This window comes from Excalfactoria chinensis, chromosome 1 (genome assembly GCF_039878825.1).
Source record: "Excalfactoria chinensis isolate bCotChi1 chromosome 1, bCotChi1.hap2, whole genome shotgun sequence".
Lineage (NCBI taxonomy): Eukaryota > Metazoa > Chordata > Aves > Galliformes > Phasianidae > Excalfactoria > Excalfactoria chinensis.
The window spans coordinates 68,379,362-68,402,386 of NC_092825.1; the positions used below are offsets into that span (position 1 = coordinate 68,379,362).

Below are 23,025 nucleotides of genomic sequence, written 5' to 3' on the forward strand. Positions count from 1 at the left end.
GAAAATCCCTTCTCTGGACATCAAACTGAAGAGACAACAGTATGCTCACAGACACAGAAGAATCTCAGTGTGCATTATCATCGACTCTTTCACCTTATCAGTACATATCCAAGTCTATTCTTTAAGATCCCTTCTTTGTTCTTAAGTTTTCAAAATCTTTTTTTTCTTCAAAACTAGTTCCTATGTGGAATTTGTAATACTCCTGCCTGAGAACAACCTGTTTCCCTGTATCATTTTTCAATTGTAATTGCTACAAGGATGCTTTTTAGTAACAGGGAAGGCAGTGAAGCAGCACTTGCTATGCATGCCAGCCCCTCTTGTTCATGCAGGGGATTACATTTTTCTGGAAGAGAATGGAAAAACACAATAATAGTGCTGTGATTTTTTATTTCTATTTTTTAATTTTATTTCTTATTCAAGCACGCTGCTCACTTTTTGTTTACTTTCTGATAACACCAAGGTATTTACATGCAAACAAAAGACTCCTCTTTGCCGAATCAGCCACCTCCTCCTCCTACCTGGTTCCATCAGCCAACTTGCAAAAGCATGACTGTGACAGCACTAAACAAATAAGGGTGAGGTTGGCCTGGCAAAAGAAAGCTCCTCTTAACACTGTATGCACACCTCAGAGGTAAAGGGTTGGGGAAGAGAAAATCTGGAAAAAGCTTTAATCAAGACATCAACAAATAATGCTATTAAATAATCATCATGCTTTCTTTTGAAGATTAATTGTAAAGTCAGGTTGTGTTTCAGGGCATAGAAATTTAAGAATTTGTTGAGGCTGGGGAAGAGGGCAATATTGGACAGGACTATTGTAAAAGCTGCCCACTGCATCTGCTTCTAAGGAATGTGTAAGGAAGAAAACACGCTGTAATTTGCTATGGTATAGAAACCTTTTTCTGAATTTCCATTGTTTGATTGTCCAATCACCTGGATAGCGAGGGCATAAATCCTTTCAGAAGTTGCATGAATATCCTCAGGAAGTCTATACAGTGTGAAACCTGGAAGACAGTGTTCATGGACATACAGTATTGGGAGTCCATATGCTCTATGTTTATTATCTGCCAGAGTGGTGTGAGACATCTAGAGTCGGCGGATTTTTTCAGGGTTTCACAGATAATTGTTTTTTGGCAGTTTGCATTCCCTAATATCATTCTGTGTGAAATTGCTGAAGGAGAGACTTCTACCTCCCCCAGACTGACAGCGTGCCCATGTCTGCATTTCTGTACCATGCTGTCAGTGCTAAGGCACTTGACTCCAGTCACATGAAAAAATATAAATCATGTTAATAAGCAAAGTATTTCACAGAAGTAGTGTTCCACTTCTAGCTTGCTAAGGAAAAGATCTGGAATATCATCTTACTTTGCACTGGTAACATTAGTTTAGTAACTTATGTAATGTAGAAATTGCAGAGGCAGGCATGAAGAGGTAGGACAACCTAAAAGGTTAGGTTAGAAGGCATCCATTTTTGCTTTGCCACCTTTCACTAGTATGCATGTTTGCTTCTTACCCGCTTAACTTTTCAAGTATCTCTTTCTACTCCCTCTGCTCCCTGCCATCTCCTTCCCATACAAATGCATGCTTTGATCCCCAGCCTGAGAAGCTTATAAGCAGTTGCAATCTGCATTTGACTCCTGTGTTCTGGGTATCCAGAAACTTCCATCCTACTGATCTAGTATGGAAGAGCTTTTCCAAAAAGTGCTCTTGCTAGTACAGTTGGCAGAAGCAGCTTTCATGGGTACTTCGTTTATGGCACAGAGAAAGGAGATACAGGCAAGCATTTCTTAGTAATGCAGAAGGCACTGCATCAGAGATGGCCAAATTCAGACAAGTCCAGATGCATGACCAGTAGATTGAAACAGTGGCTTTTTAATAAGATGTTTCCTCTTGTGAAAGTTTGTTGTGAATCAGTCTTCCCAGGAGAGCAGAAGCTTGAGATGATTTGGAAGTTATGATACTAAAGAATGAAGCTAAACTGGTTTGGACTTTGTAAACCGAGCAAGTCGTGAAGGATTGGAAGAATAGAAATTACTACCTTATAGAGAGATCCTTCTGTTGCATTCCTAACTTTAATTTGTGATTATGAAAGTCTCGAGTTTTTGTGACTAGAAATTGTGTGTGAACAGATATACCTACAGATCTGGATTTCTGTATCAGGTAAGATATGTAATTTGACAAGCATTCATCGTAGATCTGGCTGACGTTTGCCAAAATAAGAGAAAGTGCTACTATGAAAACTGTAATCAGGCAAGCTGGTGAAAGGGTGATTCAGGTACATTTTCACAATGTCCACTTAGTATAAGATTCCAGTAGTTTCAGTTGGTTCCCAAGGAACCAGCATTGTCTGCACACCATCATATGTTTCCGTTTGTGCATTCAATCCCTTTCCTCTCCTGTCTATTTGTATTGTTAAGTCCTCCAGGCAGGGATTTCTCCTTTTTAATGCTAGCAGGCACAACTGTAGGCAATGTACAGATGCCGCGTCTGATGCACGGACTCAGATATGAACGATCCAAATCATTTATTACAAGTTTTCACATCACTTGTATACCTTCACAAGTTTTCTTTTCCTAGCTTTCCCATTTGCACCTACATGTCAACAGAACATTCCACAAACACTTCTTCAACCATTCATGCGGGCACTTATCCAGTCAGAACCACGAGCTGTTCTTTCTTCTTTAAAGGTGTCCTTGGTTCTCATGCTGTTTATCCTGCTCCGCAGCTGCTGCTCTCTACGGTCTTTCTTGTATTCCCACATACAGAAGCCATCAGATGTTACAGTGTGATGTCATTTGAGTCTTTCACAATACTTAAACTAGGAAAGATATTCATGCTGCTCATCCTCCCCTCCTTTCAAAAGAGGAGTCACTTGTTAGTGGGACTGCGAGGGGCAACTTTCATACCCCTCCCTTCTGTCACTAGTTGATTTGACCTCAGTTGCATCCCTGATTTGTGCCTTGGGACATAAGTCCCCATGGTGGAGGCTCTGGGGCACCAAACTGCAGCACATATTGCACCTCTCAAGAGACACGGTTCTCTTTGCCCCTCACATCTGCAGTGAGTTGCTGGAGATAGCAAGCATAGGATGGCCATTCTCTGTGGGAAGGGAAGAGTGGAAAGAAGGGCAGCAAAAGATAGCTTTACTGATGTTGAAGTCATTAGGCGTCTCTACTAGCACAGTGGATTTATAGATCATTAGAAGTATTCCTCCCTTCTCAGTCACCACTTCCAGCCGTTACTCTTTTTCTGAACTGTCACTGTCTCAACTGGTTGTGTTGAACTGGTAGTGCAGTCTTGACTGTTATAATAATTGTTCTCTTAATCAGCCCAGAAAGCTTATCTGTCAGATGCCAGTGTACGTGTGTACTTACATACAGATTTTCTCTCTCATTAAAACACCAGTTTCACTGGCACATCAGAGGAAATGGGCAAAGAGCTGCCACTGAGCAATGGCCTACAAGGAGCTTGCTTAAAGGACAGTGTAGTGAGTGCTGACATCCCAGTGTCAAGGTAGAAATCAACATCTTTGTACCAACTTCTTTGTACTAGATAGAATAACAGAAGAGTGTTCTGATATCCCCACTTGAGGAGCGGCAATATTTCCCTTGAGCACACTACTCATACAAGACACCTGTGAAGCTGGAGGGGTGAAACTGAATATGTCCTATCACTGTTATGGATAAGCAGTTGGCTGATGGATTGGACCCAAAGGCTTATAAGTAGTGGGGTTCCATCAGGCTGGTGACCAGTCGCTAGTGGGGTTCTCCAGGGCTCCATTTTTGGGCCAGTTCTCTTTAGGAGTTGGACTTGAGGATCCTTACGGGTCCCTTCCAACATGGAATATTCTGTGATTCCATGTATTTCTGAAATCTCAGGCTCTGGCTCATAGCTGTCCAGTGTGCCGAAGAACTTGCTGAAGCCCTGGTACCCCCAGACCTCCATATGAAGTAGCTACTATGGAGTCAAGTGGCTGTGCTGAGCATGCAGCAGATGTTCAGGCCCTTGTGACTGGCACCTCAAGAGGTTAGCTCAGAGAGCACCCCAGAGATGGCTGCAAGCCATCTTTGAGGCAAACAGTACAGCAGCCTGGCTCCAGTTTGACAAGCCAGCAAATGAGATCTTGCGTTCCATCCTAATTAATACTGATTGCTAATTGCTTGAACAGTATTCTTAACTGGTCCCAAATAGAAGTAATGTCTTAACTTCCTGTGACTTCTACAGAAGCCTGTTTTTGGAGGGGCTAATATGGAAAGTTATTGAATGTGCTGACTAGCTTCAGAGCAAGCAGGAGTTAAACCCTGGAGAGGAAGCAAATCTTAAGCTGCAGCAAAGATAATCATGATAATTTATCATCTGATAATCAAAGAGCACACACTTAATTTGTTCTCATTATCAATGTATTTCAAGCACAAGTACCTTAGTACAAGAAGCTTGCCTATGCACAGGCTGCACTGGAAGGGTAGAGATAAAGAACCCCATGCAAATGCAGTGAGGCTACTTCTGCATGGAAAATGGGTTATGGTGCAGCGTGGAGTCCATCCCAGTGGCTCCCTTATACCCCTGCACATAGAGAAGGATCTTTAGCATACAGAACTGTTGTTTTAAGCTTCTGACCTTCCTCTAGGACAGAAGTGTCTTATTTAAGAAATGACTGACAGTACATGAGAGCTGCAGGGATTTGGTTCATTAAGGAAACATCAAGAAGTAAAGCTAAATCTGGATGTTTTTAACTATGTCGAAACTCTGGCTTGCAGCATTTTGGGAGCTGAAAATGTCTGCAGCACACTGAGAGCAGTCTTTTACCTGCAAAGCCTGACATATGGCTCAAAACTGAGTACATCATGCAATCTCTAGAGCTGAAATTTACACTATTTCCCCTAGTTATTTAATATTTAATGTTACCTGAAGGCAGATCTTCCTGTAAAGCATGGAAGAGCTAATATAATGGTGGACTGAAATAGTCTTTTATAGCCCTCCTGGATTAGGAGTCCGAAAGGAACAGAGGCAGAGACCCCTGCATAGAAAGAGGTCCGAAAGTGAAATCAGTTAAAGTAAATGCTGTTGGAAAATTTTTTGCTGTGCTGCTTTACTTGATTTACTTGCTTTGCTACAGGCAAAGTAAGCTATAGGTCTGGCTGCACTACCAAAATCTGCTTTTCCTGTAGTACTACAAATGCAGATGCAGTTCATGAGGCTTGGAGACCTGGAGCTGAGAAACCAACTTGTGACATCTTGCTGTCACAACTTAGGCTGTTGTGTAGTGAGGCTGGTCTCGCGTTCCCTGGAAACAGCCTGGAAAACATGCTCTTTGTGTATTCTCTCCCCCCCCCCCCCCCCCCCTTCCAGCTCTCACAATCATGGTCAAGTTAGAAAACAAAGTCCTAGCCAAAATTCCTCAAGGGAATGGGACCCAGCCTCATCATGATTTGAGCTTCTGAGAACAAAATCTCCCTGTGAGAAGAAAGCAGCTTCTTAATACAGGAGGATTACGATGTCTTGCTGTGTTGGTGGTGGTGTTTTGCTGGCATGTGAGACTGAGATTTCAGAACTTTCCGCTTGATTCAGCTGCACAAAAAGGACTTCCTGACCTCTCTTCTGAAACTGTAGAGTCACCTATAAGTTTGCAGCTGCTGGAAGATCAAAGTGACCTCGCTGATACGAGGTTAAACTGACAAATTACAGAAAGAATCATCTTAATTTTAGCAACTGCATTGATTGTAACTAGCAACTACTAATTCAGTTTTTCATATCTTCCTGGTGTGCTGACAAAATCAGGGCTTTCAGTTCCATCACCAGCATGACTACTCCATATTCTAAGCACGGCACATAAAGCAATCAGGCAGCAGGCAAAAAACTTAAGTAAAACCATATGTAGGCCAAAAATGAGCAAGATCTATTTATTTCTAATTACTTACAAATCCTCATCACCCCAGCCAGGGATCCAGGCTGTGTTGTGTTGGAAAAAAAACCAACAAAACAAAACACCAAAAAACAAACCAAAACAAACTCCAGTGTAATAGTGATACATTCTAGTACATTTTTGAGTGACAAAGTTTTGGAGTTAAAATTACTGTTGCCTGAGTAAATGCCACAAGAAGTAGGAAGGAATTTTCTTAACTAAGGGTGTAAAGATGCTCTGCACTTGTGCAGGTGTAAAGAGAAGCAAAATATAGTTCCTAGACTCAATTCCATTTTGGTGTATGGGCAGGTGTCCAATGATCTGGTGCCTCACATCTATAAAAAAAGGTACAATAATCTAATCTGTCCTCAGTTGAAAGGCACTGCCTAGTGTAAATATGCAAGTGTTACTAGTAGTAGTATATCCCATGGATACAACTGTAACTGTAGTCAATATAAGAAAATTTCCAAGAATCATTTTTAGGTCTGAATTTTGAGCTAGGTTAAAATGAATTGTTCTGAAACAATAGAGAGGTGCTGAGAAATAAATTATTTTTTTAAAAAAATCTCCTAGATTTCTGCTTGCAAAACCTCTTGCTTCTTGAAGCGTGGTCTTTTGAGCTAGCTAATGCATGTCATTGTCAAGGCTCAGCTAGTTTTATTTAGGAGACAGTTTTTGCACATACAAGGAAAAAAAGCTACAGAAGACATTTCTTTCAGCTCCTTTTGGAAGGGAGCAATAGGAAAGCAATTTCTGCTCCATGGAAAATGGCCAAAAATTGGGTGAGAAGCAGTCAGAAGTGGATTAAGACTTTAACTGGGAGCAGGTCCAAACCGACATTTCCCCATCCCCCTGCCAGCTGTTTCTGTTGCACGAGCTGCTCTGATAGGAATGCCATGGTCACCTCCCCTCTGACTGTGGTCACCACAAAAGCAAGGAGAAGTCTTGCACTCAGGCAAATTTTCTGCATGTGGCAACTGTGGTAGCAGCCGCAGTCAGCTGGCTGACAGTGTGCTGGCAGCATCTTGCTGACTCTGTCATGCTCTGGCCTTCCCCTGATGTGGTACCCAGATGCAAAAAAGCCAGCCTTCATTCCCCCATGGAAGGAGTGCTTTACTGGACTTCTAGCAAGGGTTTTCGCAAACACTGCAAGAGGAAGCTGGAATCATTCTGCATGGTTCTTGAAAGCTCTTGGACATGGCTCATGGAATGAGTGCCTAGAAAACAAGCTGGTCTTTTCATCACCTCTGTGGTTGCTTGCATCTTTGGCTGGTAGTTTTTCCCTTCCAGAACTTAAAACAGTGGCCACTTTAGCACATGTATCAGCACCATTTATCTGGACTGATTTGCACCAGGAAAGAGATGCATTCCACATGAATTCTCCATTCAGACTGCAGGCTGCCTGTCAGGAACATGTGTACTGCACCTGCATTTACAACACTTTCTGCAGCTGGTCCTGCACAGGGGCAGCTCACAGAGGAAAGAGAGCTAAATCTGAAAGGCTGATTTGTCTGCAAGCAAACTCCAGATGATGCAGTAGAAACAGAAAGGAGGGAGGCATCCGCAGTGGGTCAGATATTGATTTCAGTAACAAGAAGTGCAGCATGACTGACCATGCTAAATGACTAGGGCTGTGCTTGAAGCTTTATTCTGACATCAGTTACAGCTCTGAGGACTTCAAGGAATTGGTCTGCATTGTTCGGCGACTTTCTTCTGTCTGTTCTTGGGGTGGGGGATCTTAGGCGTGACTGAGTAATTTCTTGTAGGGGAGTTACTTCATTTGCTAACCTGTATCTGCAAAGAAAAAGTTTGGATATAGAGTGAGAACGAATATGTTCTTCATGTTAAATCTCACAGAGAGTGGCTTTTCCATTCTCCTTTCACACTTAAATTAACTTCAGATTTTGTGGGGTTTTTGCACCGGTGACTTCATCTGCCATCATTAATCAGTGAGCTATCTCAACCCAGCAAGCTAATTTAGAGTGCTGCTTGTGCATTTGATCAGCAAATGTGAACTGTGTGTAATGTCAGCAGGTCAGAAGAGGTGATGGAACATGGGATTTTCACTTCAGTTCCAGAAAGGGCCATAGTTGCTTCCAGGAAGCTGAGCTTGGCACTGGGTGAGGGGAATTGAAAAGATTTATTTCACCATATGAGAGCTCAGCACTTGATCATTCTAATCAAGCATTTTCCAATCAATATGTTTCTTACATGCTTTCCAAAGGCTGCATTAGAAAAGCAATTTTATTTATTTTATGACCCTGGAGCCCTAAGGGATTAGGGTGTGTCAACTTTGCAAGTCTCTGTACAGGCAGTGAGAAAAGAAGGGCTGGTCTATGGGGAGCAATGTTAGCAAGATCAGCATGGCAGAAATCCATCCCTGTGCCTCATCAGGCTTGTTTCTGTAGCATGTCTTCATGCACGGGGGTCGCAAAGCAGACACTGTGCACAAGGCATTGCCTCTAGTCCTGCTCCATCTCCAATACGCTGTTCAACAGGACAGCAGGAGATGTGAGGCTGCTCCTTTTCATGTTACTACTGAAAAGTTGTTTCACCCTCTGTTCCCAGTAGTGTGGGAAGTTTCCCAAAGTCTTGTCATTCTGATTACAGGCAGTTCTATATCCTTTTAAAAGACGTATAAGACCCATTGAGGTGTCTCTTCCTGCCCGTCATGCGACTTCTCTGTTCCCTATCTGATCACTTTTTTCCTTAACAAGGCCTATAAAGGCGCATTTTCATCTGCTGCCATCTGTTTTCCCTGTGCCACTTTGTACTCACTTCCCCAGTAATACTCCTCAAGGATTAGCCAGGATTAACCTTTCCGTGCTTTTCTACCTTTGCTTATCTCTGGGCCTCCAAAATGGAGCCAGCTTCCTACTGTAAGATGAAGCAATCTCTGTGGGCCAGCAGCACCAAATGGTTTCTTCTGCTGTGCTGTGTCATCTACACATGTCCTGGCTTAGGGGCACTTATTAAGGCTGCCCACATGCATGGAAACAGCTGAGCACCGTTCTGTGGCTCATTCCCCAGCCCTGAGAAATCAGAGTCCTTAGTCTACCTGTCTTTGCATTCCTTAGTACAGGCAGTGCTAAGAGGCTGCAGAGTACCTGGTGGTAGAAACCTGGCAGTGCTGGTACTAAAAGGAATGAGGCTTGTGGTGGAAGATTAAGCAGGGATAGCATGAAATTGCACTCCCAGAAGGACTTCAGTGCCCAAATTGTGCTTGAACTTCCTGTGGCACGATCGACTCTTGGCTGCTGAGCTCCCTGCTGCAGCCCATCTCGGGGAACAGCAAGACTGGAGGAGGGGACTTCTAAAAGTCTCTATGGCAGAGCCTGGGAGAAATATCTAAATCTAATTGTATGTCTTTTCTCCAGACCATTTTGCCTTTACACAGAAATGGAGAGAAAAACAGAACCTCATGCCCCTGTCTTGCTTTGCGTGTAGCAGCATGTGTTACGCTTTATGGATAACATGGAAGAATTTATTTAATTAATAACAAAAAGAGAGCTTCAGTTCCAAACGAGTTAGTTGGTAGCAGACATGCAAATCCTCTGAGCTTTCCCAGCATCATTTTTTCACTAAAGACTCAGGCACTGTCCTGCAGTTGGAGTCAGCCTGCCTGCTGCTGCCAGTGATGCTACATCTGTCTCTGGGTGTTTTAGAGCCAGCTGTTGATTTGCATGCTCTGGCCTCCGTTGTTTGCCCATCTGAGCTGAGTAGCTTTTGGCATGGGAGCAAGAGCAATCTTCTTTGCCTCCAGGAAGCAGGGATAAGAGGGTGGAGGGGGTGGGGGGATTGCCTGAAACCCTTCTCACCTCATCTTGCCTGACAGCTAACCAGGCATATGCATGGAGGGCTGAGGTGGAACAAAATTTACACAAAACTCACTGTGATCACTGTTTCCGTTGTGCGGGCTGCAGCATGGCTGCGTCCTCATATGGAAACTAAAACATGACAGCAGCTCTCACTTACTGTACATTGCACTGTGCATTGGATTCATGTCGTCAGATTGTTCCAAACTGAGTCAAGGTGAAAACAGCCCACAGTACGTTATGTATGCTTCACATCTTATATGTATTTGTTGTATCTGTTGTACCTAGCAACAGATACTTTAAAATACATACCCTCTCTTCCAAAGGAAAGAACATGTTAAACATTGGTGCATCACAAGATTCGAGTTTGCCTACATCTTACCTGAAGGACTCTCTGTTAAAACAGAAGTGAAGCCTTTGGAGACGATAATCTTGAACTCCTTTTCAACATACCAATGCATTCTGCTGTGTGCGTGCATGCGTGAGTGCTTAAACATATGTCCAAAATTTTACTACCTACTTGAAGTAGAAAATGTAAATTACTCCACCAACCCCTCTTCTTTGTGCTTTGTTTTTGCTGTGTAAGAAGACAAAGAAACAGAGGGTGGATTTCTTCTGTGGTCTCACCCTGGAGTGTGAGAATTGATCCCTCTCTTGCCATTTGTAAGCTGGCTGGTGCAGCAGGTGCTAGGAGCAGGACTTCAGGTGAGAAATAAGCAACAGAGGTTGATAATCTGCTAAGAAACCAGTGCTCCAGCCTGCAGCATTAGAAAGGTGAGCATGAATTTAGCTCACCCAGGGAAGTTAAGAACTTTTTGTTGGTGTCTATTTTTATGCAGACAAGGGCGATAGAGAGTGGCCGTTCTGTCCAGATTCCAGCCAGCAATGATGGAAATGGGAACAGTGTCAGCTCTGACTCCCAAGTCAAAATTCACCATCCAAGGTCCGTGGCTCCATCAGCACCTACTGCAAACAGCAAAGCCTTCCTGCTGCTCAGGAGGCACAACCCTGTCCTTGTTTTGTTACATAGCATTCATTTTCCTCACTTTATTCTGATTGGTAAATATCTTTGTGAGTTCAAGACAATGATGTTGGCTTTCACAGAGAAGAAAATGGGAGAGATAAAAAGAGCCCATTTTCCTCCACAGTGGATACAACAATAAAAGATGAAGAGGGGAAAATAAAAAACAGTATCCAATAAAAGAAAATTTATATAAGCAGGCTTAGTCTTTTCTTTCACTGCGAGTACAGAAGAGCATTTGAAGACCTACTGACAGCTACGTATGCTGCGCTGTAAAATCTGTTCAGCTGCGGAGCCAACCCTCTCATTCCCTTGTTTTCATAAACCCAACAGCTTCTTTTTAAGAAAGGGCAAAGAAGGTGGCATACAAGCTTAGCAAACACAGTACTGCACATGAAAGAATTATTTTTGAGCAGTGGTTTCTGAAGCACTTTCAGCAGCACTGTTCTGCACCCCTAGGAAAGCTGTGACAGAACTGATTCAGCCTCACAAAGCAAGCAGGGAACAGGCAACTACAGAGGAGTTTTGGGGAAATGAGCTTCCTGGGAAGATGACAAGGCAGGGAGAGAGGGAAATGAGAGAAGGGGAAGTCCACCTAGGCAAAAGCAGTTCATGTGTTTTATAGCATTTTATATCTTCAAAACACAGTGCAAGCATTGAACTAAGATATTAGCCCGTGGGTGGAGAGATCTGGCTCCTCCACCCCCTTGATTTAGTACTAGCCAAACTGAGTGAGAAGGGCTGCATGCTGACTGTGCTACTGGTCATACTGCTTAGGGACTTTTTTTCCTTTTCCTTGAAGGCTGTCTCTTTTTCTCAAAGGCTGAAGATGCTGCTGATACCCCCCAGAGACCTGTTGGGCATGGTGAAGCATTGTACCCCTTTTGAGTCACCAGCATGGTGCACCTGGCTAAGCCCTGCTGCTGTAGCTTATTTGGCTATTCTGGGTCTGGTGCTGATCAATATAAGCTCTTTATAGATGTGGTACTTTTATATTAATTGAACAGAAAGCAGGAATGCACAGTCAGACAGCACATAGGAAGTTATGATCAGTGTTTGTACAGGGAGTGATTTAATTATTGTGTCGTTATCAGTAAGGGTGCATGCAGAACACATGTAGTTATCACTCAGCTCTGTCCTTGGCCTGATTTTCCCAGTGATGTTTTGTTTCTTGCCTGATCTTGTGAACATTGTAGTGTTCTTCCGGGCAACTTGCTGCTTGTATGGTGTGGAAGATGGGGAGGAAGGTGGGAACAGAAGCCAAATGTGAACATTTCGAGCTCTCCTCAGATGTTTTTTTAGACCTTTTTATACGTTGTGGTCTGGCTCTCACTTAGTTCTCCTTTGCCAAGCTGCAACGTGCATCCTGCCCAGCAGTAGCCTAGGGTCCACAGTGTGTTTTCTGTGACTCCGTGTTCAGCAGAAGGTGAACCTCACTCTGGCATTTTAGCTTTTAGTTTGCATATCTCTGAGAAGATCTTCACCTGACTGCACGCCCTGCAAAAAGGAAGGACTTACAGAAAGCTCTGACCTTGGTAACCAGCCCCTAATTCAACAGGAGGAGAGATAATTAAAGCCCTTCATAAATGCCATTTCTTGTGTCTGTGCAGCACAGTTTTACAGGGGTAGTGAAGCCAATGGAGACCTACTGTTGCCATGCAGACACCCCTTCCTTTGGTCAGCCCCAACCGTTTCTTGAGCTTGATCTCAGTTCTCACTCGGGATCAGATTCAGTTCTGTGTGCAGCTGTGGTCTGGGGCTTTCCAAAGCCGCTGCCTGGGAATCTGGTGTGGCAGCAGAATGCAATTCACTGCATGTGACCTCTTGCTGAAACAGAAAACAAGGTTGCCTGTGTGCAGAAGTGAAAAAAAAGCAAAACAAAACAGTACAAATCTCCTGGGTTTCTTTTCTGACTTGGTAAGACAAGGGTAATCAGATCTCATAGAGTGGTGTGCCAGGAAGGAAATTTCTTCCCATGTGCGGCATACAATCAGCCAGGTGCAAGATGAGGAAGGGAGGTTCGTCTTCCTCTGAAGCATAAGGTATTAGCCCCTGCCAGAGGCTGTGTACCAGAGATCTCATCAGATACGGCAAATTTCACGTTCCTCTGCCCAGCGTGAAGCTTTCATTTCTACGCAACACATTGTAACAAGTCAAACAATGAGTCATCCCACAAGGGGGAAAAAGGAAAGAAAGCTTTTATCTCCCAGCAGACTGGAGATAATCTGCCTACCTAGGTATAAACAGTTCTTCACCATGCTGCCTTCTCTCCAGGGGGAGGAAGCTGTTTTAAATTCATCTGTAAAACAGATACTGAATTGTCACACCTCCCAGGGCTCTCTGCCCAGGCCAAGTAAAGGTGGCTGGAAGGGGCATGTAGAGAGGGCATTCCTTGCTTCTGTGAGAGGGTGCACAGTGAGCATGGATGGGGCCAGCAGCTTCATCTCCTCCCTGCTCTGTGCCTTGGAAGGAACAGCTGGGAGTCAACCCCATCCCACAGTGGAAACCTGGAATGAAATAATATCCTAGAATGGATGTTGAGGCATCTTGTTTTTCAGAATGTCCAAAATAAACCAAGATACCTAAACGAATGAAGTGTTGCACAGCCCAGTGCTTAGCATGATCCTGACATCTCTCTCCCACACCTTGCCTGGAGACTTTGCACATTACAGCGTGGGGAGAAATGGAGATTCTGTGATATTTGCCTATATTCACATACCTTGTCTAATTTTGTAACGCAGTCTTGGTCTTTTCCTGGTGCAGGTTTGCAGCCCGTTTACTGGAGCAGGGAGGATGTCGCACAGTGGCTCAGGTGGGCGGAGAAGGAGTTTTCCCTGAGGCCGATTGAGAGCAACACCTTTGAAATGAATGGCAAGGCTCTGTTGCTCCTGACCAAAGAGGACTTTCGATACAGATCTCCTCATTCAGGTGAGGAATTCTTACAGAAGCTACAGTTGAAGAAAGAGAAGAAACTGCAACAAGGTTTGAAGAGGGACAATGGAGGATGCAGAATCATACTTGTTAGGGTGGGCTGGGCAGTGGAGCAGAGAAGGGACAGAAACTCTTATATGAGACAAAGACAGAAAAGACAAGAGGGAAGAGAAATCTAGTTACCCCTGAGTTGTAAGTAAATTTGGGTGTAATTCCACACCCAAACATGCAACCTGTCTCTCATTAAAACTCTTTGCAGAACCCACAGAAAGCGGACTTCTTTTGCAGCATTTCATGGCTTCCAGCTCTTCCCCATAAATGCTTATCTTTTTGCAGACCCAACAACAGCAGCAAGTTAATCAAGTGCTCGAGCCTCTTAAGAAGCTGACATTAGCATTCTGTCTCACAGCTGGCTTGGCTGACGTGCTTCTAAGAGTGACTGCAAAATTCATCCCTGGGGGACCTTTCCTCTATTTTACAGCCCTTGTGGGCTTTACTTTACTTTACCATACTCTCTCATGTGCTGGAGGCTGGCCCAAGGTACAACACAAATAGGTGTGAATCAGTTGGCCTGTTGCACAAATTATGTCTTCATTTATTCACACAAGTGATTTAGAAATGCATATGGGGTCTTCCTGTACTTAGATCCCCTGCAGTCTTTCTGCTATGGTTTCACAGTCAGAGTAAGCCTCTGCCCTCGTTTTTCAGAGATGTTTAACTAAATATAAGTTATTGTCTCTATCTAAGAGTTGTGAGCTTTTTTTTTTTATGACCATATGTGGTACCTCTGTTAAATATAAACATTTACTCAATCACTATAGATGATCAAAGAGTTTGCACCAAGTGGTTACAGAACTGCTGTTACCAGGCTTGCAGCACAGGACTCACTCAGTGCAGAAGTGCAGCTGGTACAGTTTGGCTCAGGCCGATAAAAAAGGAATGGCCCTAATTCTGCTTCTAGCTCCTTTGTGACTCCCTTGAATGCACCCAACCATCCTCCTGCAGAATCTGCCACTCATACTATGGTTTGTACTATTTCTATACAGACTTTTCAAAGCATGCACTTTAAACCAAGAATAATTTTTATAAAAGGAAGTGCCAAACATCTGTGTCTATCACTAGTATAAAAACTGATGCCTGGAAACATCCTTTGGTGGGTTTTTTTGTACTCATTTTGAGTGATTTCATTGCAAAAATTAACCCAGCTTTAATGCAAAAGAAGTAATGAAAGTAGGCAAGGACTGTAGAGGACAACTCTGTGTAACTTGTTTGTTATTCCCCTTATCACACCAGTGCCTTGCTGCATACCAGTTATTTCTCTACTCTTCCCTTTGTGTGCTGTGAGGGCACTTGAAATGAGTAGGATTAAAATGTTTGTTGGCTGGAGATAGAGTGTTCTCAGAGAAGAGCCTCTGGCTTGCAAATCCACACTGTGCAGAAGGTTAAGCCCTTGTTTACCTAAACTTGGGTTAGAATGGCCTCTGTCCCAGCTCCTTCTCTCCTCTTTTTCTCCAGGTATTATTCCTCACCAATAATAAACATTTTAGAGGATAGCTCAGTCAGCCTCTGTAAATGTAAATGACTATAGGTAAAGTATACCTCAACGTTTCCCAGTAATAAACTGCACGTGAAACCTAAGAACTGTGGAATAATATTTGCTATAGAGCTTAAGTTTTTCATAGAGCATGGGTATATAAAGGCTCTATCCTTTCTACTCCTGCTTAAACCAGTAGAATAGCATCCTCTCCTCCCAGTGATTGTACCAATAAAATAGGTACACAGCCACCTGCTATACTCTGATCTAGCACTGGCCAGGGAAGAGAGCAGAGGGGAGAGAGAGTGAGAAGAGACTTTTGTTCTTGTAACTAATACAACTGTGTCTTTGTGACGCAGAAGTGTAAATATTTTGTTAGGTGAAAAAAGAAAAGTTATTGCTTGGAGTGTTACAGTACTAGTTACGGTTATGCCACTATTGCATTCAAATATGCAAATTGTGAGGTAAAATCACTTTTTAGACTTTCATGTACTAAACACGGAAAAGGTAACTGAGTTCTTGAGGCTTTGTTTTTAATTAGATTTTCAGGCATTGCAGTCACTTCTTTAAAATGCCCTGAAGTCATTACTGAGACAGTGAAAGCAGCTGAGACGCTAAAAATAAAGGAAGCTGAACTGTGGAAAGCAGGATAGCTTTAACTGTTTCATACTAAGACAATAAACTTCACTGCAAGTAGAAGGTTATAGAGACAGCAGCTGAATGGCACACAGCTTTCAATCTCATAGGAGCAACTACTAACCCCACACATGCTTGAGAAAACTCTCCTGGAAAATCCAAGGTTTCCCAGATGAAACTTTGTTAAGTTCCTTTTCAGATACTACGCTGCTGCTGTAACTTGTTCCTCTGTATTATGAGGTAAGACACCCTGGAGAAAGGAAACAAAATTAGAAGCTGGGAGACTTTGTGCCCTGTATTGTACCTTTTTACTTTGAAATGTCTAGCAAGTTACATCACACAGAACATGTAAGTATGTAAATGTTTAATGCACATTTTGGAGGAAAGGCATCAGTACAAGATGAAATACGTAAGAAGACACAAAATAAGCAGTTAATATTGATCTGTAATGGTCACTGAAGTGACATGTTCCACTGAGGAAGGATATAACAATTCTGGTAACATAGACTGGGAGGAAAAAGTGAGGAACAGCCTGCTTGCCACCCCAAAAAGAAACAAACGTTTGGATTGAGTCATGCGAATACATGATAACGTGGTGCAGTACAATTCACTGCAGCCATTTCTGTAAAATAACGATACAACAGCAACTAGCAGACTGTATTTACCCATGCAGACCTCCAAGTCCATTGCATTAAGTTCCTTAGTATGCATCATGTCCCTTTTCTAATACTGCCTGTTGCAGTGAGCTCTACAGATGCTCATGTCTAGAAATAACTAGCATTACAATCCACTTGTCATGTGACACCACTTTGGGCATACAGCAGTTCCTGTGGCAGCTGTAGCACTTAGGAATCTCCAGAAGTTGTCACCGCATCAGGGGCTGCATCTCTTCATTCTTTGCAGGTCTTTGAGTTTACCCCAAAGTAGCTTCTCAAAGTGAGAGTTCTTCCTTCTATGTATTTCCTAGATTGGAGTATCTCAGTAGCATGCTGCCTCTGCCCTTGGGGCACTGGTGCTGCATGGAGAGGCTTTGCAACATCTTCCTCCTTGCCCCATAAAGCCTAAATTGTTCAGTAATTAAGGAATAGCACCTTGTTTGCTCTCAGCAACTCAGTGCATAATCACATGCTCTGCATTTAAGAATTCTCTGTCCTGAGGTGTGTCTCTAAAAAGGCTGAAGCTGTGATGAGAGAAGGTGGAACACTGAAATATTGCTTACAAAGAGTGTGAACTCCTGAATGGGCACTTGTGTAGCCTGGAAAAACTGTATCAGGGTAATAACAGCCACTTCTTTTCATTTTCCTGTTCTTCCAGAAGTGTGACATGCTGCTTTTCTTTTTTCCTTTCAGAGAAGAACCTTGCAAAACAGTGAAGTGCAAAATTTTACAGCAGGCCTGTTTGGATCTGAAAATAGCAGCCAGGAGCATGAATTAATGCATCAGATGGCTAAACGAGTCCTACTGTTTGTCTTTCAGGTGATGTTCTGTATGAACTCCTTCAGCATATCCTGAAGCAAAGGAAATCTCACATGCTGTTCTCACCTTTCTTCCATCCTGGGAATTCTATCCATGCTCAGTCCGAGGTTTTATTACATCAGAACCATGATGAAGGTAACTGTCTTGTTCTTATGGGAACTATTATTATAAAAAGGCAACTGGAATAAGGCTGTACAGAATGTTGTCATTTTCTGGCTTCAAAGTTACTTAATTAAAGTTGCTGTTCTGCATTTGTCTCTGTAGCTCTTAACAGTCAGTTGGTTTAAGGGGTCGACTGTCTGTTCACCATATATATTCTGTTATTTTTTCCAACTTCCAGAGCTGCCTTAAAAGGCATAGCAGATGTAGAGTTAAACAAAAAAGTCAGGCAGTTTTATTGGCCACATTGATTTGTTTCTCCTCACTACCAATTGGGTAGATAAAGGTACTTCATGGACTTTTAGTATCCTGGAGGTGCAGCTAGGTGCAGTTGTTTGCAGAGCAGGAGAAAAAGCAACATCAGAGAGGAATATTTAGCACAAAGTCAGTTCAAATGGCACTGTCGTCACATTGTGCCAAAGTTCCTGGCATTGAACCCATCTTGTTGCTCAGCTTTTGAGCTGGTTAAACAACTCATTTTGAGAAAAGGTTTTTTTTGCAGTTTTCTCTCATTTTTACCATCAATAGAAGTATTTGCTTTGGTAATTAGTTAGCTTCCTTGTAGTGTCCTTACACACCATGCCTGTTATGGGTGGCAAAGAAAGAATAGATACATGCTTGTGGCATTGCAGATTTGGGCTTCTCCTTATTCAGTTCAGATCACAATGTCTCCTTCAAATGAAAAGATACAATGCCTAAGATTTTTATGAGATCCCTTCTATGAAAGCATCAAATACAATAATGTTTTGTTTTATTTTGTTTTGTTTTTAAAGAAAAAAAGATATAGGAGAAATTAGTGTTACTCCTTTCTTTTTCAGGTAGAAAACAGCAGAATTGGATTAGGATTTCACCCGAGATTGAGTTTAACATTTAGATCCTCCAGCTTGATCACAATGCAGACAGTGTTTTTTTTCTCCACAGATAGCTTTGTCCAGAGACCATCAAGACCATCCACAGAAGCAGTCCACCACAGCACCCCAACCATTGAACTGTTGCATCGTTCTAGATCACCCATCACCAACAACCACCGTCCATCACCAGATTCTGATCAGCGGCCACTGAAGTCCCCTATGGACAACACTATCCGTCACCTCTCCCCAGCCGACAGGGTGCCAGGGGCAAGGTATCATCAAGAGAACAACCACCAGGAGTCCTATCCTCTCTCAGTGTCCCCGATAGAAAACAACCACTGCCCACCTCCTCCCGAGGTGCTTCAGAAGCCCTCCAGCCCTCGCCAGGAGAACACCAGGGTCATCCAGCTGATGCCCAGTCCTATCATGCATCCTTTGATACTGAACCCCAGGCACACTGATTTCAAACCACCGAGGTTGTCTGAGGATGGGCTGCACAGGGAGGTAAAGCCAATCAACCTGTCCCACCGAGAAGAGTTAGCTTATATGAACCACATCATGGTGTCTGTATCCCCTCCTGAGGACCACGCAATGCCAATTGGAAGAATAGCAGGTAAGTGACCCTCTGTAGGCTGCACCAGATTTGAAATTTTTCATTCATAACTTACCATGACATGTGTTAATAGCTTCTCATTTCTTTTTGCCACACGGTGACCTCAGCAATTATTGGCATTCTGCAGGTTTTACCACATCTATAGTTTAGGCAGTTAAGTATGATTAAAACAGTTTCATGACAGGTAAGCAAAGTTGCAGTGACATGCTTGTGACCACAGAATGCGTAATTAGTACTGAAACGTATAAGTCCTGACGTTTGCTGCCTCTCTACTCACTAGCAATCCATTTGTTTCCCAGGATATTCATCTCCAAAGCCTTGTCCTGCAAAGAGATAACTTTCCAAGAATTGCATTCCTTTTAGTGTAGAGTTCTAGGCAGGCACATTCTGTCGGTGTTATTTGAGACAATGCAGTCAGACTTGCCGTTACAGAGATGGTGGGACTAATGAAATCTCACCTCAGAGTCCTGCTTCTTAGGCTTTCCTGTCTTCTCATGCTAGGATGGTCCCTTTTTGCAGAAACAAGGTTGCCTTTGTCCCACACAAACCACAGTAATTGTCTCACTTTTGTTATCGTAAATAACTGACATCACAGCAGCTGAATCAGGAAGCTGAGGTTACAGAAAATGTTTTTTGTACTTGAAAGGGAACTGTAAATAGATAGGGAGAGTGGGAGGGGGAATCGAACCACTTCACAAATGTGCTGAATGCCCCACCAACTAGTAATGTTTTGAGGGATGTAAATGCACACCATACGCAATACACCCAAAAGCATTCCATGCATTTATATCAGCAGCAAACTAATGTGATACTCAGTTCCTGTGGGCTGTTACGCGTGTCCACATGGGTACATTTTAAAACACCTTGTTCGTTTCAGTCCTTTATGTGCCTTAAGCTTGTTATAGATGATATGCTGCCTCAGCTTTAATGAGGAAGATTTTGTTTTGAGGCTTACCTCTCTATATTCGTGTTACATATCTCACCAGCTAGTCACCCGTAAAGCATAAAAAGGGCCGTGATCCTTTCATGTAATAGAGAGGTGAGCGATGAAAATTGATTTTTTGGAATTTTTGGCTGGCTGACATTTGTCTCTCTTCTTTTGACTTTTATTGCCCAGGTTAAAAAATATGGCTAATTTTGTGGCAGAGAGGACTCTGTCCTGATTGCATCTTTGGAGTTTTCCTTTCCTTAAAGTAGTGTTGGATAATCAGGGGAGTTGTTAAAAATATGGTTTTCTTTCTGAAAAATGGCATTTTATGGATAAGAAATTCTGACAGGTAGAATAATGCAAAGATTTAGCAACAATTCAGTCACAGAGCTGAGTATTTATCAGTTTACAAGGGTGAAAAGAGAGCCTTGACTTTCTGTCGACTTTTAACTATTTGCATGCAAGTGATTTTCACGAGAAACATTGATGAGGAGCAGCTACTAGGGAAGCCCCATGTGCTGCTGACTAAAACATTGCACTGAGTTCAAAAACATGTTCTACTCCCAAATCAGATATTTTAAATTGCAAAAGAAATTACTCCTTGACAAGAGATACCTCACAGCGTCATAAGCCTGTTTACTTGTAGGTAGAATCTATTTTCAAATGCAGTATGCAATTATTTGATGCTGAGAAAGGAAGCAGTGTTTTCACTTCATGCTGTCCATAGTGCTCTGTTGCCAGAAAGTCAGTCACTAAAGCTGTGTACTTTCAGACATAAAAAAAGAAAAACAGAAGGCTCTGGCTGTCAGACAAAGTAATGACCTTTATGTACTAGTAGATAAATCTTTTCATGTAATATCATTTCTTAAGATATTAACTTTACTGGTAACTCACTTTTACAGCAAAGAGTTTAAAACTGAAGGCCTTACTTTCATTTACTCTAAGGCCATTTTACACTTCTTTGCAGGTAAAAGGCATTAAATAACTTTATGTTACTTGATAAGGTCCCATTTATTATTAATCAGTGTCTTGAGTTGATTTTAAAAACCCATGTTTAGCTATCTTAACACCTTATGCATGAGTCTTCAGTGTAACTTTGTTAGAGCTAGAAGTCGTTGGATTGGGATGATCCAAAGGTGGACTTGTATCCCTGTAAATATACCTGGCAAGATATAGGCTACCTAACTCAGGCGCCAGTAGTCATTCATAGCTATGACATCATTTAAAAATAAAAGTCATTTAAAAAAACAAAAATCCCTAAAAAAGGGAGTTTTATGAAGTAGTGCAGCAGACTATAATCCTTTTGGAACTGCAGATTCAAAGCAGTGACAGTGTTTGTTGATAGACAGCCTCTGACTTGAACTCTTGCAAGCAGACACACCATCTGGCTGACTAAAAAAAGCAGTCCTTCTTGGTTCACCCAGATTGTCTCAAAGGATTCCACCCTGTGGAAACAGAAAAACACGTCTCTCTTTTTCTAAACCCAGTTGTAGTTTTGATCAATAAAGGTGCTTGAAATTAGTTCTTCTGCAAAATGGAAATCCCACCCTCCATGCACCTCTGACTAGGAGGGTCTTGTTATCAAACATTTTAGGGCTTTGATATCTCATAAGGGTACTTCCCCAGGGTACAGGGACAGATGAGGGTTCCTGTGTTGGCAAGTTTTCTGACCACATCAGGGCTGAGACATGCACAGCACCAGTGGTGGAACCACTACCACCAGCTTTGCAGCTGTGTTGAAGTTCTGCCACCATTGCTTCCCCTGAGAGTTCTGCTGTCGACCTCTACCAGAGTTGGCTGTCAACATACAGCTGTGTTTAGGTGTCAAAACTATATTTTTTAAGTTCGCCAGATACACTTCAGCTTGCTTGAAGGAAGGAAAATGGGTACTGGACATAGCAGATCTAACCAGAAACCTGAAGGGAGATAGGGGAATCCCTGCAAGAGGCAATTAGGGAATATCCAGTTAGGTTTGGTTTCACCCTTATTTTTATCACACAGAAGTTGACTTAGAAATGTGGGAATGTAATGATGTGTTGCAAAACACCTTACTTTTAATTCAGTCGCTTAAAACTCACTGAGACAATTCTGAGCTTTTTATTTTGTGAGAGGAAATACTTTGCTGAACAGGTTTCTGAGATTCTGAGATTTCCAGTTCTTGGTGGTTTTCTTTGCTAGCTTTCTGGGACAGAAAAGCTTGTCCATGAATCCAGGCAACCTGTGGCAGTGAAACTTGGGTATTACACAGCGTGCTGCCCCTTTGCTTTGGCATTACCATTCGTCCAGTACAGAACCAACCAAATGACTGTGCAGATAGGAAGGATGAAGTGCCAGAGAATGACTGTGGGTGCAACTCAGCTCCTGTTCCAGGTCCAGTTGGAGCTGGAAACTGAGGAACACAATGAAGCTGTAGGTCAATCTGTGCACGCCTTAGGCACATCTATCTACCTTGTACAAGTAGCTTGGTAGGACAAGCATAGCTGTAGGTCCCCACCTTGCATATTGCTTTTGATTCGGCTCCACACTTAGGAAGGAAAAGAATTCAAAGGCAGGTAAGTCTCTTGTGCCTGCTGTTGTCTATTAGCATGCTATCCTTATCAGCTGAGTTACCTTAGCAACAAGGCTGTATTTAGCTTTATAAGCTGCCAGATTTGTTTCTTCCTCATCAAGAGTATAAGGAAAAGCCAAGTAATGTTTAAACAGTTCAGAGGCACATTACCTACTACAGTTTGGCCCATAAAACCACTGACTGCTGTAGGAAGACAAACAAGCAAGATTTTTGCCCTGCTGAAATCATGAAAGTGATCCGCCTCCTACTCAGCTTCTGACTTGGGATTTCTGCCCCATCCTTCAGTGTGCCAAAAGTCCAGAGAGTGCAGGAGCATAGCCTTGAACCCAACAGATTTGTGTACCTGACTTCTCTGTATAAATAGTCAAAGCTGAAAATGCAGTCCTCTGTTGAGAACGCATCAGTCATGAATGGCTCATGTGGTACTAAAGTCTACAAAGTCAACAGTGCTTAAGATGGGGATAGGCCTTGTACTGGTTCTGAGCACAGGGAGGTCTTTCACCTCAAAACCCTATAAATACAGTAGTTTTGCAGAGGTGCCTGGAGAGAGGTTGGGGGATGAACAGGATCGGGGATTCTCCTCTCCCTTTATTT

At 42.7% G+C, this 23,025-nt stretch overlaps 1 protein-coding gene across 1 annotated transcript in view; it reads left to right on the forward strand.

Moving 5' to 3' along the window:
* ETV6 (ETS variant transcription factor 6) overlaps positions 1-23,025 on the forward strand; it is a 130,049-nt gene that overhangs the window by 84,891 nt on the left and 22,133 nt on the right. Inside the window, exons 3-5 of the mRNA XM_072358681.1 lie at positions 13,499-13,663; positions 17,312-17,446; positions 18,392-18,934. Of these exons, the coding sequence (XP_072214782.1) occupies positions 13,499-13,663; positions 17,312-17,446; positions 18,392-18,934 (843 nt within the window). The remainder of the gene's footprint in view (positions 1-13,498; positions 13,664-17,311; positions 17,447-18,391; positions 18,935-23,025) is intronic.